Raw genomic sequence first — 19,760 nt, forward strand, 5'->3', positions numbered from 1 at the left:
ATATACTATTAGAGCTTTGAGAGATCACAGTGATTTAATCTCTAAGGTCCCTCTCATTTCCCACTAACATTTATATAGTGCTTTACAAAGCACTTTACAAATATCTCTTTTGATCTCTACAACCACCCTAGGAAGTAGATGCTATTATCATCCCCATTTTATGGTTAAGTAAACTGAGGCAGGCAGGTGTTAGATGATGTGCCCAGGGTTTCACAGCTAGCAAGTACCCAATTTGAACAGAGGTGTTCTTGACTCCAAGTCTAGCATTGTATCTACTTTGCCACCTAACTGTCCCTTTAAAAAACTGGGGCAGCTAGGTGGCGAAGTAGATAGAGCACCAGCCCTGGAGTCAGGGGTACCTGAGTTCAAATACAGCCTCAGACACTGTGTGGCCCTGGGCAAGTCACTTAACCCCAATTGCCTCACTTAAAAAAAAAAAAAAAGCAATGACTTGCTAATAAACAGGAAGATGAAAGACTAGACATTGTCTCCGATCCTCACAGCCTCCAAAAACTTTACAGCATAAGAATTATGCACAAGAGCTAAAGTAATTGCAGCTCTCTTCAAAGGCCAAGACACCAAGAAGTCTAACAAGGTAACAATCTGAAGGTTTACTGGCAGAGAATGCTGATCTTTAATGTATACTAATGTCTACTCAGTACGGTGACCTCAAGCAGCTCCCAGACTTGGGGAGGGCCACTCAATCACGCCCACAGGTATGTGGGCCTGATTTTTGAGCTCAGCAATTTTCTTGCTACTGTTTTGGTTTCTGTCAACACACCCAGCCCCTGCCCTCCTCACCCCCACCATTCTGTGGGATAAAGTAGCAGAAGTTAACTTTGTCCACCTTCCCTCTACCCTCTGTGTATTATTTACTATTATTTGATGTTGTACTAGAAATGCTAGCAGTAACAATAAGACAAAAGAAATAGCTTAAAAAGAGATAAAACTATACTTTGTAATTGACATGATTGTCTACTTAGAAAATCCTAAAAAATCAGTAGATATACTAATTCAGACAACTAATAGCTTCCACAATGCTGCAGGCTACAAAGTAGGCCCTCAGAAATCAACAGCAGTACTATAAAATAATAATAAAATGCAAGAAGCAATAATAGAAGGGAAATACCTTTCAAAATAACTCAAATGCTTAAAATATTGGGGAATCGGTCTACCAAAGCACACAAAATAATTGTATAGATTCATTCCTTTTAAAGAAAAAGAATAATTTAAATAACTGTAGGAATATTCAGTGCTCATGGTTGGGTTGTACCATTTTAATAAAAATTACTATAATCCTAATGTCATTTTATAGTTTTAATGCGATGTCAATCAAATTATCAAATAAATACTTTATGGAACTTGATAAAAATAATAACAAAAATCATTTGGAGAAACAAAAGATCTAGACTATCAAGGGAACTAATGGGAGGAAAATTAGAGATGAAAAAGGACTAGCACTTCCAGACCACAAACTATATTATAAAGTAACATTCTTCAAAATCACTTGGTATTTGGTAAAAGAGTACTAAATCAATCCAAATAGACCAGAGAAAATCAGAAACATTGAAACCCAATAACCAATATTCAATAAGCAAAAAGCCCCCCTACAGGTTTTTAAAGCTCTCCTTATTTGATAAAAATTGTTGAAAAATTGGTGCATAGTGTGACAGAAATGAGCCTTAAAAACCTTATATACCATATTTCACAATAAATTTAAAATGAATATGCAACCTGAATATTAAAGTTCATGCCATCAAATATTAGTAGAGAAGCAGATTATATACCTTTCATAGCTATAGATAAACTAAATAAAAAATAAAAAGCAATTACAGAAGATAAAGTAGATAATTTTGATTCCATGAAATCAAAAGGCATTTGCACAAACAAAATAAATGAATATATGATAAGATGTGAAGTGGGGAATGGGGAAATAATCGACAAATATCTTGGGTAAGGGCAGGGCATCCAAAACATGTAGACAACTAAAATAAATATATATGTACACAATGCATATATGTATTAATCAAACCAAAAGCCATTCCCAGTAAATAAGTGATCAAAGTATATAAGCAAACCATTCTCAAAAGAATTGTAAAGTATTAAAAACCATATAAAATGATCCAGAACACTAATAAAAGCATACTAAAAAAAATTTATACCACTTTTTTTTGGGGGGGCGGGGCAATGGGGGTTAAGTGACTTGCCCAGGGTCACACAGCTAGTAAGTGTCTAAGTGTCTGAGACTGGATTTGAACTCAGGTCCTCCTGAATCCAGGGCCAGTGCTTTATCCACTGTGCCACCTAGCTGCCCCTTTAAAAAAAATTTAAAAGGAGTAGCTAGGTGGTGAAGTGGACAAAGCACCAGTCAGGATGACCCTAGTTTGAATCTGGCCTCAGGCACTTGACACTTATTAGCTGTATGACCCTGGACAAGTCACTTAACCCTCATTGCTGGGGGGGGGGGCAAGTAAACACCTAAGGCTTCAATTCACACCCATCAAATTAGCAAAGATGAGAAAAGATGGGAATAGTCAATTTTGGAAGGGTTTTGGGGAAAAGTAGGTACACATCACCATGTTATTGGTGGATGTGTGAACCCATACAACCATTTTAGAGGACAAATTGGAATTATGAAAATAAAGTTACTAAAGCATTTATATTCTTTGACCTAAAGATTTCAATAGTAGGTAAATACCTGCTAGGAGGTCTTTGATCAAAATAAAGTCCCATATACACAAAATGCTTATACTAACATTTTTTGTGGTAGCAAAGAATTGGAAACAAAGTAGATGTTTATTGATTAGGGAAAGGCTAAGCAAACTGATGTGGATATAGAGGAATATTATTGAGCTGTATGAAATGATGACTTGAATATTGAGAAGCATGGAAAGATAAATATGTATATATGAACTAATGCAAAGCAAAATAAATAGGACCACAAGAACAACATACACAATGTCTACAATATAAATGTAAAGACCACTCCCAAAGAATAAAAAATCTGGGTGTTGCAACATTATAAAGAACAAGCACTCAGTTTATTGGGAAAAAAAAGTAGGTAAATGACCTAGGATTTGATAGATAAATTACCAGAATCGTGAGTGATTTCATTTGGATTAAATGAACTTCAAAGCAAACTCAAAGAAAATTTGACTGTAAGGATATCTAGGATAGATGAGCTATAGATGAGCACCAGCTGTGGCCACCAGTTTAAAATGTGCTTCTTCCTTACCATTATCTTTTAAGGTGTAAGTCCCTACTTCAGGACTCATTTCAAGTACCACCTTCTGCATGAAACCTTTCTTAATATCTGCTTAGTTCCCTCACTCTCTAAATTATCATATTCATATATATATATATATATATGTCTTGTGTATTTATTTATTCAGTGTGTACATGTTCTGTATTGTACATTCTGTATATATGTACACATTTCTATGGGTACAAGTTATCTCCTGTGATAGAATGTAAATTATTTGAAATCAATGAATGTTTTATTTTTTGTCTTTGTGTATCTAGCATCTTGTACTTATGTGGCATATAGTAAGCATTTAATAATTACTTATTATTTGATTGATTGATGAAGGAAAGAAAGATCCTTCCTTAGGATCTCCAGATGGGGAGATTTCTATGCCCAAAAGTGTGTGTATGTATTAATACAGAATTATGTAGACATATATGTTCCCTGGACTCCAGGGAAATCTCATTATTATGCTGAATGAATCAGTGTTGGATACTCAACACCTTCTCAACTTCCTCAGCGTCCTCTCTCCTCTTATTGGGGGGCTGGAGGGTGGAATCCTAAACTCTCCCAGAGCTTTCCTTTATAGAGGGCTAGGGTCTCAACTTTCCAGCTAACCCTTCTTTCCATCAGGTGTTCTGTTTGGTCTCTATGGATCATCACACTTCCAGGTAGCTACCCAGTCCCTACCCCTACTTTCTGCTTTTCAGGTCCTTTTTGTGTGTTGTCTCCCCCATTAGATTGTAAGTTCCTGGAGAGCAGGAGTTTTCTTATTTGTATCTCTAGTGCTTAGCCCAAAGCCTGGAACATAGTAAACACTTAACAAATGTTTATTGAATTATCGAATGTAATATAGAGGGGGAAGGGTTATGAAAATAAAGGAGGATAACCTATGGGCACAGGAAAGGATGATGTGGAAACTGTGCTTATGGTTAGTATTTAATATCATATAGGCTCTTTGGGGGTCAGAAGAGTTGAGCTCCTCTTGGGGGGGGGGGGCGATGGTTAGGCCACTCTCTCTATGTACTACACAGGTGAGGGCAGAATAAAGCTGTACTAGCTGCTTCCAGCTTAAAGTGTTTTAATTATTCTGCTTCTCACGGTGGCATGACCACAGCTCTTGAGAACAAGTCTGGGACTGACATCATTGCCCCTTAACTGCAAGTATTGCCTCCTGACGATAGCTTCATGCTGAAAACAGATGAAGACAATATCTGTTCAAACTAGAATATGAGAGGTTTGGGTAAGCTTCATGAGAAAGACTATCTAGACACGTTTGTTAAACACAAAAGAAGTTGTGGTCTTAATCCTCTCTGCTCTTTTAAAAAACAGGTTGTGGGTGGCTAGGTGGCGCAGTGGATAAAAGCATCGGCCCTGGATTCAGGAGGACCTGAGGTCAAAGCCGGCCTCAGACACTTGACACTTACTAGCTGTGTGACCCTGGGCAAGTCACTTAACCCCCATTGTCCCGCAAAAAAAAAAAAAAAGAAAAAGAAAAAAACAGGTTGCTCTTCCAGAGCTAGAGCCTCACTATAGGCCTATTCTAATCCATGCTATGAAACTATGCTAGACTGTAGGAATCTGTACTAAATATAGGCATTCTGGTAACTAAATACTCACAAGGTGGCCTCCTTTGTCCCAAATCCAGTAAAGAAGGATATAGTACATTGTGATGAGGCTGCAGAGTAGCCTACCCAAAGCAAGTAGATGACCTTATTAATGTTCCTTTCTACCCCATGAGTCTGTGATTTGGTGCATCATAAAACATTTTTAGAGCTGTTTCTCTTCATTGCCCTGAAGTGAACTCTGCCATCCTAAATCCCTTTTTCAGTGACCCATTTAGGTTGGCTTATTAACACTACTCTTATCCTAACTTTAAAAGAAGCAGCCCAAAATTAATTTTAAAAAAATTAACCTTAACAATTTATTCTTTTTAAAGATTGAGTATGTAACATCCGTGGTGGTTTTTTTTACAATGCCAGGTTGCTTATCTTTTTTTTTTTTTAAACAAGTGTACTTTCTGGGGTGTAGTGCTATATAATATTAAGGATCCAAATCTATGGTGTACGGAACTCCTTCCAGTAATGCAGACTGTAACCTTATTTCACTGAGAGGCCATGTGACTTGCCCGTGGGCACAGAGGTACAATGTGTGAAATGCAGATCTTGAAGCCAAGTTTTACTGCTCCCAAGTCTGACCCTAAGTATTCTACAAGACCTCTAAAAAGTTCCTGAATAATATATCAGCATAAAAATACCATCATTCTGACATGTACTTTTAAAACCTTCTGGAATTTCTAAAGCATCTTGTGGAAAGCTAAAGGAAAATTGTTCTCTAACTAATCAGCACATGGGGATTTGACCAATAAGTTTTAATGTATTCTTTATGTGAGGAAGAAAATATATTTTAGAAAATGAGTTTTGTCAAGTGCCAAATGACACTTCTGGAAAAAAACAACAAAAAACTAAAGATCCCCAGCTGAATGCTTTAGGAAGCCAAATGGAAGTCACTGTAGCATAGCATCTCTATCCATGGGACCCGGTTTGAGTAACATTAAATGATGTTCTTCTTTTAAAAAAAAACCAAAGAAACAAAAAACTATTTAAAAGAAAAATAACAAATCAGACTTAGATTCTTCCAAAGATAATTAGTGTCTTTGTGGAAGCACTTTGGCTGTGATCCATTAATCTAAGGCTTAAAAAGACATTATTTCCTAAGCAGTAACAAATACATTTAGATACTAAAGCATGAAGTAGATGCATTCAAATTTTCCTTTTCTAATATACCAGAAGTATAGAAATGTAAAACTGAGATACACTATCATGGAAAGGTGGCCAAAAAAACCAAATTAATCATTTCAACCTGACCAACAGATATTAGGTATTCTGGATTTATGTAATCTAAGAGACACTTGAGAGAAACAATTCTAATGACTGAGTTAAATTCAGCTATTAGGTGTCTGTTTTTGCCTCTTTGTATATATGAGGTGTGTCTGACAAAATATGAATAAATCCAAATTAGATTTATCCCTAATAAAGTTCTTAAGTAATTCCAAATCTGTTGTCATTGTTGAAAACACTTTTTGCCCTTTTCTTTGGGGGATGCTTTTAGAGCATATGACATCTATTTTGGAATCTCCTCAGTGGTCACCAATCTTATTCCTTTTAGAGTGGATCTAGTCACTGGGAAAAGCCAGTTTAGGTATTTATGCCGGTTTTAGTATTGTTTTAATAAGCAATGAAATTTGTTTTCTTACTCCTGGCCCTGAAGGCAGTTTGTAAAAGAACTCCAAAAGTCTTTTGGACTGGCAACATTGTTGGGGAAAGGGAGCTTTGAAGAAGACCTTTCTAGTATTTATTTCTCTATACTTTATAACCACACTTCCTGTTTGGACCTGCTTTACTCCTATTTAATTTTCTCCTCTGGTGACTCTCCTTTTTCCTCTCAGGGTAATGTATGTAATCTACAGCCCAGCATGACCCAGAGGAAAGGGAGTTTTAAGTGACTCAAGGAGATTACTGTATCCTGGAGTACCTATTTGAACCACCAGGAAGAATCTGTTAAACACTTAAGTTCCTCAAATATTTTAGTGGCACACCTGCATAGGGAAAATTAAGTTAGCACAAAAAGTATCCATATGAGAAGTGGCTTCATAGATTGCTAATGGGACATAGTAGATCAGGATAGAATAAGTATATTTAGTGCTTTGTGTTAGGAAATGTCTCCACTGACTTACCAGCTGAAGGGACAGTAGGTAAATCACTTAATCTCTCATTCCATTTCCTTATCTGTAAAATGATAATAACAATTCTTGTACTACCTAAAGGCCTCTAAATGGCTTAATGGATAAAACCCTGGGCCTGGGGTAAAGAAGACCTGAGTTCAAATCCATCCTCAAATACTGGTTTAAATCACTTAACCTTCCACTTGCCTCAGTTTCTTCAACTGTAAAATGGAGATAATAGCACCTCCCTCTGATGATTGTTGTGAGGATCAATATAGTGCCTGGCCCATAGCAGGTACTTAATAAATGCTTATTTCCTTCCTTCCTCCCAACCTCAATAGCGTTCTTAATTACTCTATAAATTTGAGTTAGCCTCGGCCTCACGTAAAATGGAGCAATTGAATTCATATTATTATTCACATTATCCTCAAACTTCCTCCTTCATGAAAGAAAAGTAATTGTGGGTCCTTGAAAACTATTCTAGCAAGGCACAAGCTGATCTTTCTTCATGTGTAGTTCTGGTTCACCTACCGGATGAGTTGCCTTAAGACCAGAGCAAATCTAAGTTCAGGAAGCTTCTCTCTCAGTACTTTACTGTAAAGCGATTTTTTCTGCCACAAAAACTCTGGAACACCATCAGCTGTCATCTATGTAGGTAGCAGGTCTACAATATCCATAAAACCACAGACCCTTGAAGTACTGAAATAAACATTCACCATGCCACAGATGTGACCTCAGCAAGCCTGTTTTCCTGGTGCAAGGATGTAGTTTGAGGCAGGCAGTGTTGCTGCTCTTTCTTTGCAGGTAGCACCGAAGTCTATGATATCCAATCATGACATCAGCCTCTCCTTAGCACTGATGATACAAGTTCTTTTAATTCTTCTTATTGTTTTAACTTTGAGCTCTTGGGTTATTTACAACCTTACTTGTTCAGTCCTTGCCAAGGATGCCCATCCTTCTTTCCTTCAGAAGCCTAGAATTGTAGCCAGTGCTCTTTGACAGCTCTGACCAGTTCAGAAGGGTTGGTGTGCATGGCCTCCTCCATTTTGTTTCTCATCCTTATGCCATTCTAACTGTATTGATGGTTTGTAGTTGGTTAGGGCTAGAGGATCAATCTTAGAACTACTTGAGAAAGATTTTGTGTACATGTGATAAAAAGTTTAAATCTCTGTTCAAAAGTTTTGTTCAATTTTTTTTTTCCCCTCAGAATATTCAGGTCTATATAAAGGAATACAGGTACTTGCAGAAAGCAATTTTTAGCAAACTGAGACCATGTGTGAGCTGAAGCTGTTGCTAGGTGGAACCAATTAAAGAAGTATTATATGTGAATCACACTCCAAATAACTGTAACCAAATCTTTTGTTGGGGGCATATGTGAAAATGCCAACTTTTGTTTGGATTTTTTTTTTTAAATGTCATGGTGGCGAAGGGGGGACAATTTTCTAAGCAGCAAAACTTTTCCCTATATAGATTTTTTTTTTCTTTCTCTTCTTCCTCCTTAGTACAGAACTCCAAGGGACAGGATGGGCTTTCATGTGATTAATTTGAACATTATGATATAGTAGAAAAAACTCTAAACTAACAGGTAGTAGAGACCTGGATTCAAATCTTAGCTTTAATGCTTTAAAACTGTGTGACTATGGAGAAGCTGTTGAATCTAAGTGCCAGGTTCCTCTTCTGTAAAATGAGATTAACATTACATATGTTAACCACTTCATAGGGTTATAAAAATGAAATAAGATGTATGTATGTGTGTATGTATGTATGAAGCTCTTTGTAAACCTTAAAACACATCATAAATGCCAGCTACTTTTATTATTTTTTGACAACCTTGATATGGTGCTTAGACATCTGTGACTCCTAGAGAAAAGTTAGCCAGGCACTGAAAAATAAAATGCTTTAGGTGTGCTTAAAACCATGAAATCCTGAGGACAAAATGCTAAGAAGAGAATTTGATTCCAAATTTATATTCAAGATGAATCGATAGGGAAAAGTAAGGATTGGAGAGTGAGGTTTCAAGTTAAATACTAAGCATTTTTGAAGGCTTCCTCCAAAAGAATTCTCTTCCTTTTAGTAGTTAAAGCTGCATTTTGCTACTTTATTGAAGTTCTATTTTGTTTTTCATCTCTTTTTGTTATTGTTTTTGGGACTAGAACAGTGATTTCTTCAATATAAAGAGCTCCTAGTGATGGACTACCCTTATCAGTAGATTGTCACCTTCTCTGCAAACTGGAGAGTTGCCTGTTGACACTTAGAAGCTGCCTGATTTACCTAGGCACCTCAGCCAGTGTATGCCAGGCACAGGACTTTAATCCAGATGTTGCTGACTCTGGGGCCAGCTCCTAACCCTCTATTTCATACCACCTCTCTTCTTTAAAGGGAAATATCCTTGGAAATCAAAGGAATGCTCATCAATTGGGGAATAGCTAAACAAGCTGTGGTATACGATTATAGTGGAATATTATTGTACTAATAAAAAATGACAAGGAGGATGATTTCAGAAAGGCCTGGAAAGACTTATATGAACCGATGTGTAGTGAAGTGAGCAGAACCAGGAGAACATTATGCACAAAGACAGCAATATTGTTTGATGAAGAACTGTGAATGACTTAACTAATCTGAGCAGTGCAGTGATCCAAGACAATCACAAAAGACTGGTGATGAAGCATACTGTCCACCTCCAAAGAAAGAACTGATATTGATTGAGAATGAACTGAAACATGCTATTTTTCACTTTCATTCTTTCATTTTTTTCAAGTCTTATTATACAAAATGACTAATATGGAAATGTTTTGTATAATTGGACATGTATTATGTATATCTGAATGCTTGCCGCCTTGGGTGGGGGCGGGAATAGAATTTGGAACTAAAAACTTTAAATAAAAATGTTTATTTTTTTAAAGGGCAATATCTTAGTTAAACAGATCTAGGACTTATCCCTTTATTGCTTAGACTTTTTTTGCTATGGCACGCTACTACCACCTGGTGACATAATATCTAAACTAACAGGAAGAGCTTTCATATTTGAACTTCCAAATTTAAAACAGACTGTCTACTATAGTAAATGAGCAGTTGGTGAACGATGCTCTCACATCCTTTGTCCAAAATAAATCTTAACTTTTCCACACAATAGCTAGTTATCCACTCAGTCATACCAAAATTGAGATAGTGGCCAACATAGGAAATTGTAACATATGTATTTCAGAAACTATAATTTCTGATGGTCTTAACAGAGTGCTTGGGACATAGGAAGCATTTAATAAATACTTGTTGAATGATTGAGACTATGTAAACTTTTAGAAATGAGATAGAGAAGAAGGAAAAAGGTGATAGATCCTTCAGCATTCACAAATTAAATTTCCATTCACTTTTTCCTCCAGATTGCCATTGCCCAGAAAGACTGTGAAATAAAATACTAAATTTGTTTGGGGGCTTGGGTGTCATCATCCCAGTTTCCTCGCTCTTATAGACTATAGACCTTTGAACACAGCATTTTTTTTTTATAGCCCCAGCCCACAATAATCTAAATCCATTCTTGTGTTTGATCTACAGTCAGAGAAATGGACCACCAAATCTTCCATGCATGACATGAACCAAACAATAATACTGTCGCCTTTTTTGCTGATAAATAGGGTCTCTTCTATCATGCGGAATTTCTGCTAATAATAAAAAGCAATACATGGCAGACTTCTAGTTGTAAATAACCAAATATTTCCTATGTGTGCCTCACAGTGAAATCGCAAAGCTAACTCACAATCTCTCCATTTATAGCTTGACTGGTCAAGTGTGCCTTTCAATCAGTAAAATTGGCCTCATCAGAAAAATATCACTATTAGCAAAATGTGAATTGCTAAATGTGCAAAAAAAAAATCTCCCAAACTAGTCAACTGCATGATTTCACTATATTCAGCTTCATCATGTTGCCCGGTATACTTTGAATTTTTAATTCTTTATTTAACCCATTTGCGAAGTATTCCTAAAGAAGTATGGTACTCTTGGAAGGCTGTGTTGGCACTTATGTGAAAGGCACATTCCAGGATAAGGTTATATACTGAATCAGTGCTGTCTCTCAGTGAATCTTTATTCTTAAGCCTATTTTTGTTATCCTCTGAAAAATTCCTTGTCAAATACCAAATGTAAATAATAGCTTTCCCTAGCTCGAATTTCTGTGGCTTCTTTGAAACTTTATGGCACCAACTGTAGCTGTAAGTGCTCCTGTGGCTCCTGCCTCCTCCCCCTAAAGACCAATACAGGAGCATATTGCATGAAGCACAGAGATAACACTCTTCTCTAATTGTCAAGAAGTTGATAATGTGGCAAATTTCAAAGGCAGTAACTTAGTCACTTACTTTAAAAATCCTCCTGTCTTTCTTTGTCAAACAGAGCAGAGACTGCCTGAAGCTGGGTCCACCTGCTGAGGGAGAAGTTGTTCAAGTGAAGTGGCCTGATGGAAAACTCTATGGAGCCAAGTACTTGGGCACCAATGTGGCTCACATGTATCAGGTGGGTGAGTTCTCTGGGTGAACCAAGCTGACCCTCCGTACCAAGGTGGCACTCTCTTGTCCTGAAATAAAATGAAAAGCCAAATTGTAATACACACTATCCAATACAATGATGAAAACACAATTGAAAAATAAACACATATTAAAAATGCAGTTACTATGTGGTTGACAATGAGAAACTACACTAGAGCTTTATCATTTGGTGCCAATGTACCAAATAAAGTCTTTTCCCCCCTAATATTGAGAAACACCAATGAAAGTTTAAGTGATGTTTTAATTGGAAGGTGTAAGGTAATAGAAAATAATCAGTTGAAATTAATCTAGCCCTTTTCTTACAACTGTTCTGTGAGATGGGCATTATTATCCCTGTTTTGTAGCTGAAGAGACTGTGAGTCAGAGAGGTCAAGTGACTTGCCCAAAATCACATTACTAGGAAGTGCTGGGACCCCAGCTGAAGTCTTTCTGAACTCTGGTCCATCATTTTTTCCACTATATTGCTGGGCCACTTACTATGAAGCTGTCCATACTGCAGAAAGTCAAGTTGATTTAAGTTGCTGTAACTCAGTGCAGTACTGCATAGTGGAAGGAAGGTTGAGGGACCTCAATTTGAATCCTGGTTCTCCCTCTTACTACCTGGGGCAAATGACTTACCTTCTCTGGTTCTCATTTTAACTTATCTAAAAATTATGGAATTAGATTAGATAGATCCCTAAAGTCTCTTGAACTTTAAACCTATGCTCTTGTGTGTGGATTATGGCAGCTGCCTATATTACAGACATCAAAGTGTAAACTGAGGCCCAGGGTCCCCAAAGCCTGAGCTCACATAAACAATTTCTGATCTTGGGAGTGTCCTTCAAAATGTCATATTGTCTTTAGCTTTCTATTGTCTTCACCTCCATCCAGCGTTTCCTCTGGAAAGTCTCTGTACAGCTTGTGTCTAGGTTTCCACAGATTTGGGTAACAGAGCCCCCATTGCCTGTACAATCATTCAAGGTAAGAAGTGCCATCAAAGGGGCAGCTAGGTGGCACAGTGGAAAAAGCACTGGCCCTGGATTCAGGAGGGCCTGAGTTCAAATCCGGCCTCAGACACTTGACACTTACTAGCTGTGTTAAGTCACTTAACCCTCATTGCCCTGCAAAAAAAAGAAGAAGAAGAAGAAGCATCAGGACTCCCTTTCTTTCACCCCACATAAAATGCAGAAGATGCAAAGAACAAAAAGAAGTCCATAAACAAAGAGACAATATATAAATGAACAAAGCCCTTAAAATGAACACAATTCTCTTTCTTTTCCTTTGGGTCCTGCTTTTTCACCAAGGTCCTAAAAGACATAATGGCAATAGGCTAGGCTCCTAAACACTCTGCCATCCAGTATTTTCAATTTCCTTTGGCAGAAGATTCAAGTTGGGAGATATGAAGGGAGCTCCTGACTTTCTGGTGAATCCCTGTATCCCACATGGTCTTATCCTCTCCCCCAACTTTTGGACTTTTCCCACAAGGCAGATACACTTTCAGACACCCAGACAAACCTCTTCCCAGTGAAACTGTCATCTTAATAACTCATAGTAATAGAAGGGAACAAAATACAGGTCTTCTGTTCCCTTTTGTGGCTTCACTCCCTTACCAGTCCTTTAGTTGCTGGGGCTATGAGGCTAATCCTCTTCTCTCTTTAAGAGGCATACTGCTTAGGTACAACTTTGTCTTTCTAAAAGGCCAGATCTTCGAACTATTGAATTTAGACTAACTCTTGAGGCAATCTTCAGGTCTGAGAGTACTCAGAAAATCTCCCTTCTCTGACTAGATGCTTAGATGTCATGATTAAGCTACTTAGAAGTTCTCATCCCCTAACCAGGAATGGTGCAATGACACTTGTGTAGGACACTTGGGCAAGCACATGTAGTTTTTATGTGCTTCTTCAAGATATTCCATAATGGCCCCAGCTGCTTGGGACATTCTGGAACTGAGAAAACTCATTCTCTTGTCTCTGGTCTCTAACTTGTTCTCAGGAAAAAGAAAAAATAAAATAAAAGGACAATGTGTTGTTTTCATGTGCTTCTGCATTGGGGCAGTAAAGTGTACCTAGGATTGGGGGTGAGGAATAGATCTACCCCCTCCATACTTTCTCTCTCTCTCTCTCTCTCTCTCTCTCTCTCTCTCTCTCTCTCACACACACACACACACTCCCCTCCCCGGTTCTTTGCTCATTTATTTTATTTTTTGTGGAGAACTAAGGGTTAAGTGACTTGCCCAGGGTCACACGGTTAGTAAATGTCATGTGTTTGAAGCCGAATTTGAACTCAGGTCCTCCTGAATCTGGGGCTGGTATTTTATCTACTGCACCACCTAGCTGTCCCCTTTGCTCCCTTATTTTAAAAGCGAACATAAAAGGTAGCTCATCTCAGATGAGTCAGCCTATTATTTATCTGTGATCTGTATGTTACTACATAGCATATATACACATAGAGATAACATGAGGGAGTTTTGTGTCACACCCAGCAAAATCATCTTGCTTCAAAAAAAGCCAATGATGTTGTTCACTAGTGTCCAAGTATGACCAGATATTCAGTGAAACAGTAAAAGGACAGAATTATTCTTAAGCTAAGGAGTAGTATGACAATAGGGAGACTTAGGCAAAGAATGAAAAAAGCTTGAAGTTCCAGGCCTGTTAAGTTAAAATCCAGTTTGAGAGTGATAAGGCTGCTTATATCAGCAAAGACTTCGTGTCAAGACTGATAAGGAGTAAAAGCTTAAGTGGAAAAGTGGGTTATACAGAACTGCATCTGGCACTGGAGCACAATGCCAGATGCAGTAATTAATGATGTTTGGAGATGTTTGAAAAAAATGGAAATAAACTTTTTCTTGGTTTAATGGAAGACACATTGAAAGGAATGCCTTGCTTCATTGAGAGTACTCATATAAGCAGATGGTGCTTAGGAGAAATGAGCATTTAGGGAGGTGACAGTGAGGAGGTGAGTAGAGAGGAGCAGGAAGGAGGGCAAGCCTCTTTTCCAGCATGGCAGGGATAGTGTCAAGTTGTTAGGACCATGATCTTCTTTTAATGGTAATGGTGCCAAGACTTCAGGGCAATGAGAAAATTATCGGGTAAGAGGCCAAAGTCTTACATTGAAAAAAGGTAACTATGTTCAGTTCCACATAAGAGTATCTCATGGGGAGGGGGCAGAGCAGGAAGGGGGGTCACAGAGGAACACTAAAAATTCATTCTTCTATGAAGTCATCTTTGAACTTTGTGACTTGCTTTTCTTACCTTCTATATCGTGCACAGAATAATGTGTTTCAAATATGGCATGGGAAGTTTTGATGTGTTGAAATATACACACTTAAATACAGCAAAAGGTTTCCTGTGTTTTATTGACTTCAGTCTTTTCCTTGAAACTCAAGTAAAGGAAATGGTATTCAGAGACTTGATGGAATTCACAAGATAAGTACTGGTATAAGTGATGATAGTTAACAGTTCACATTTCTGTAGTACTTTTTCACTAAAGTTACTATTAGCTTTTCCTCATTTTCATTTTTTCTTTACTCCAAGAGGTAGGAAGTTTAACTGTTTTATAGATTTTAAAAAAATGAGTCTCAAGGAGTTTAGGCGACTTGCCTTAGATCACATGGCTAATATGTAGTGGAACTGAACTTTTATTCAGATTGTCTGATTGCCCAAGTCCAGTGCTCTCAATATATTGAGCTACTGTTCTGTTACTTGACTTAAAGAAAATTGGGGTACATTAAGTATTTCAAAGAGGTCAGAGTGCTGTGAAAATTCTAAGTGCTAATCCTAACTCTTATGAGAATTGCTATTATTAAAGAGCAGAAAAAAGAAATGAGTATGAAACTTTAATTCAGCAGCGAATGCAAAAGTGAAGAACACACCATGAACTATTCTGCACAAAGACACCCCATCTCCCATTTCTGTGCTTTTCACCCTGACTGGACTGCTATGCCTTCTGTCCCTGCCTGTTAACCTTCCTCATTTCTTTCAAGACTCAGTTCAAGCACCACCTTAGACATTAAAATATGTTGCTAGCTTTCGGATTAGGTTCATCACCAACTATGATGATAGATACCATTTGTTTGCTACATTACAATGTGCGATTCTGCATAATGAATGAGTGGCTTTAGTGTCTAGATGATTTTATGATCCCTTCATTGTGGGCACACGAATGCAGATCAAACATGCAGTCAGTCACCAAGCATTTTTTATACCTATGTGCCAAGCACTGTGCCAAGCAAATGCTAGTGATAACAGTGTCAGAAAGGGTGGAGTACCAAAGCCTGCCCTTGTAGAGGGCAGAAACTGGACTCAATCCACTTTGCATCTGCTGGCCTACCAGTTTTTTGGAAATTCCAAAGCACAGGATGCCTCGATGCTGGGTTTTCCCTGATGTTCCCTCCCCTGCCCTTTCTTGTCTCTTTTCATGTGTCATTCTCTCTCCCCCGGCCCCCTTCCCCCTTTAGATTATAAGCTCCTTGTGGGCAGAGACTGCCTTTCTTTTAGTATTGGTATCCCCAGCACTTAGCACAGTGCCTGCCATATAGTAGGCCCTTAATAAATGTCTACTGGATTGGATTCCTTCAGAGGCTGCTACTTACATGCATGTGTTTCTCCATCGTTCTTTGGATCGCCTATGGTTTTGATTTAATCTGAGACTGGTATTTCTTGTTTTTCAGCCATGTTAGAATCATTGTGAGAAATTTGTTTGTTTGTTTGTTTTAATTGCATTTGCCTCAAAGGGCAGCCTGTAGTCGTTTAAAGTGCTGTACAGTTTCCGAAATATAGTCTGTTCCCATATCCTCCTATCCAATTTTGGAGCCAGCTAATGATCCCCTTGAAACATCTGTCTGAGATATATGTAATATTAGATTAATTTAGGGGGCTGATGTTATAATTTGGGCGTTACACATGTCATTCACTTTGTTTTTCCACTGTGAATGGTTGAGCTGAACTTTTTTGAATGACTAGGGATTTCATTGAGGAGTCATCCTAGCTATTAAGGAATCAGTCTAATTAATACAATGCCCTTTGCAAATGACATTTGGAGAAGCTCAGCACTGATGGGAAAGAACTCTTATGTTTGGACATTTGGCACTTTTCATGAGCATCTTAATCTTTTAGTGTATTACATTGATTCTCAGCAGATCATTAGACAAATTTCTCCTTGTGGTAGCAGCTATCATAAAATCTTGTATGACTCTAATGTTTCTATAGGATATGTTTTTGTTTGATGGGAACATTTAAGGCTGCCTTTTGTTCCACAAAATCAAATCTTTTATATTAAATCAAAAGACGGTAGACAGAATGGGATTGATCAATAAATGAAAAAGCATTTATTAATCATTTACAGTATGCCTAAACACCAGAGATACAAAAACACAAGGAAACAGTTCCTGTTCTCCAAGAGCTTACTATCAGGGAGAGCATGTATACATATGAATACATGCAAAACATATACAGAGTAAGTGTAAGGTCATTTGGCAAGGGGGTGTTAACCACCCAGTGAGTCAGACAAGGTTTCACATCAGATCTGGTACCGGAGCTGGGCTTTTTAGGAAACGAGTGATTCTAAGAGGTAGAGGTCAGTGGAGAGCCCAGTCCAGGCTTGGTGAGTAACAAAGAAAAAGGCACAAAGGGAAGAGGTGGAACATGGTGTATAGAGAACAGCAAAAAGGCCAGTGTGTTTGGGTTTTAGAGTGCATGAAAGGGAGTCCTATGTAATCTTTTTTTAAAAATTTTTTTTGGGGGGTGAGGCATTTGGGGTTAAGTGACTTGCCCAGGGTCACACAGCTAGTAAGTGTCAAGTGTCTGAGGCTGGATTTGAACTCAGGTCCTCCTGAATCCAGGGCCGGTGCTCTATCCACTGCGCCACCTAGCTGCCCTGGGAGTCCTATGTAATAAGGCTACAGAGCTAGGCTGCAGCCAGGTTGGAAAGACCTTTAAATGCCCAACAACAGTTACTCCCTCCTCCCTGCTATTACTTTATTACATTAGTGTGGATATGTCTTACCTAATAGAATCAGAATGTAAGCTTCTTGAGGGCACTTAAAAAAACCCAAAACTATCACAGTGCCATTAAGTGCTTAATATTTATTGCTTGATTGATTGGTTGATCCTAGAGGTAGTAGGGAATCACTGGAGCTTATTGAGCAACTGAGTGACTTGGGGTCTTCTAATCTCTATACTGCAAATAGTTATGTGTCTGTGAAAATGTGATTAGCTATAGAAAACCATCTGTTAAAGTCTACCTGCTCCCATTTCATTTTCAAGGATGCATGCATAAACCATTCTCATATTTTATGGAGGTGAAAATTCTTAAAATGAGTAGCTTGTAGGGGCAGCTAGGTGGTGCAGTGGATAAAGCACCAGCCCTGGATTCAGGAGTACCTGAGTTCAAATCCAGCCTCAGACATTTGACACTTACTAGCTGTGTGACCCTGGGCAAGTCACTTAACCCCAATTGCCTCACAAAAACAAAACAAAAAAACCAAAATGAGTAGCTTATATATTTAAGACCAGTGATCATCAGGACCATCTTCAGCTAGGCTATATAAAAAATGGCTTTGTGTGTATATACTGATAGCTTAAAAATTAAAACTAAATCAACTCAATAAAAATATATTTTATCAAATCTCTACTCTTGGCAGAGCCCTGGGGTAGCCACATAATTTAGAAAGGATACATTCCCTGCCTTCATGGAGTTTACTGTCTAATAATAAAAATTACCTCCCCTACAAAAGTTGTTTTGAATTCCACGGAGTTCCCATTTTGTTATTATCTTTACTTTTATTTTCCTGCCCAATCATTCTCACCAGGGAATGACCAAAGGGGTTCATAGTTAATAACTCACTTTTTGGTTTTTGAAATCTCTAAATGATCCAAAACAAACAAACAAACAAAACCTTCCCAGTCATTTTGTTGAATTGAACAGTATATCCTCTTTCACATGAAAGCATTTCAAGTACTAGAAAAACAGCTGTCATGTCCCTTCCTAAATTTTCTCTTAGTCAGGAAAAACATCGCCTCGTCTTAGCATATTCTCCAAGCTTCTCACCAAATTGATTGCTTCTCTTCTGCTCTATGCCATTTCCTATAATATGATAACAAGAACTCATTTTAATAATGCATGTGACCTGGCCAGGCCAAAGTATAGCATAATTATTGGCTCATCATCCCCTCCTCCCCAAGCAGCAATTCCTACGTCTAACTTTGTGTTTATTCTTATTTTCTGCAAAAGGGATGCTATTGGACTAAATCAGAATTTAAGTATGATAAAGCTCTTCACCTGTGATGAGCATTTTTAAGAAAATGCATCAGATTCAATATAACTGGTCTTTTTTTCCATTCTCCCTTTCTCTGCAGTGGCCTTCTATAACCGTGAAATGTGGTATGTTGAAATTAATTTCTGCCCTCAGTAAATTGGAAATGATGTAAAAGTATCTCCATTTTAGATGATGTTCATTCATTTAACAAATCACATACAATCTAATTTACAGATAATGGCAAACTACCGTAAGATATTCCCAGCCACTTAGATAGAGCTTGGCTAACATGAGGTTGGAAGGTAAAATTTTAATGTGGCTGCAACTGAAATAAGAATTTGGTTTAGGTGGATTTTTACACCATGATATACATTATCTTTTTCCTTCTGAAAGAAAAACAGCTCCCCTTTTTACGTTGTCATAGCTTGTTAAAGAAATAAATGACCCAGATGGGCTAACCCAGCCTGTTTGCAACAAGTCTGATTCCTAAATTTGCTATAATCATGTATTCTGAGAAATAATTTGAGCTGCAACTACTTTTCGCCTTTGTTTTTGCTTTAGGGAATGCAATTTTCATATCTCCTCTTCCAAGAACCTAATTTTCAAGAATTTTAGTCTGAGAAAATGAATTTTTGTTAGGAGCTAGGTAAAGTCAACCAAGAAGATAACAGTGACTTTCACTTCTTTTGCCATGTTCATTGGTGCCTGTATTTCTTTCTTTTTACTGTCCTTCTTATGAATTGTAACTGTTCATTTTTTTTAATTTACATTTTTGGTTAGGTTGAATTTGAAGATGGATCCCAGATTGCAATGAAGAGAGAAGACATCTACACTTTAGATGAAGAGTTGCCCAAAAGAGTGAAAGCTCGATTTGTAAGTGCTAGAAAATGTCTGCCATAGCTACTTGTGTTCATTCTCTCTCTTCATTTCCTAAACTCACAACTAAGAATCCCTGACACTGATAAAATTACAGGTCTGGACTAAATTCTCCCCCCCAGAAAAAGTTCCTTCATACTACCTTTG

The 19,760-nt window shown here is 37.8% G+C and overlaps 1 protein-coding gene across 7 annotated transcripts in view; it reads left to right on the forward strand.

Moving 5' to 3' along the window:
- The window catches only part of KDM4C (lysine demethylase 4C), a 430,228-nt gene that overhangs the window by 403,097 nt on the left and 7,371 nt on the right, over positions 1-19,760 (forward strand). For 6 of the 7 annotated variants that reach the window (XM_043966024.1, XM_043965986.1, XM_043966007.1 and 3 more), the window contains 2 exons: positions 11,352-11,471; positions 19,518-19,610. In XM_043966024.1, the coding sequence (XP_043821959.1) occupies positions 11,352-11,471; positions 19,518-19,610 (213 nt within the window). Of the gene's footprint in view, positions 1-11,351; positions 11,472-18,837; positions 18,863-19,517; positions 19,611-19,760 lie in introns of all 7 variants that reach the window. The other variant, XR_006353225.1, reaches the window with a different exon arrangement.

The sequence above is a fragment of the Dromiciops gliroides genome, chromosome 1, assembly GCF_019393635.1.
Source record: "Dromiciops gliroides isolate mDroGli1 chromosome 1, mDroGli1.pri, whole genome shotgun sequence".
Taxonomy (NCBI): Eukaryota; Metazoa; Chordata; class Mammalia; order Microbiotheria; family Microbiotheriidae; genus Dromiciops; species Dromiciops gliroides.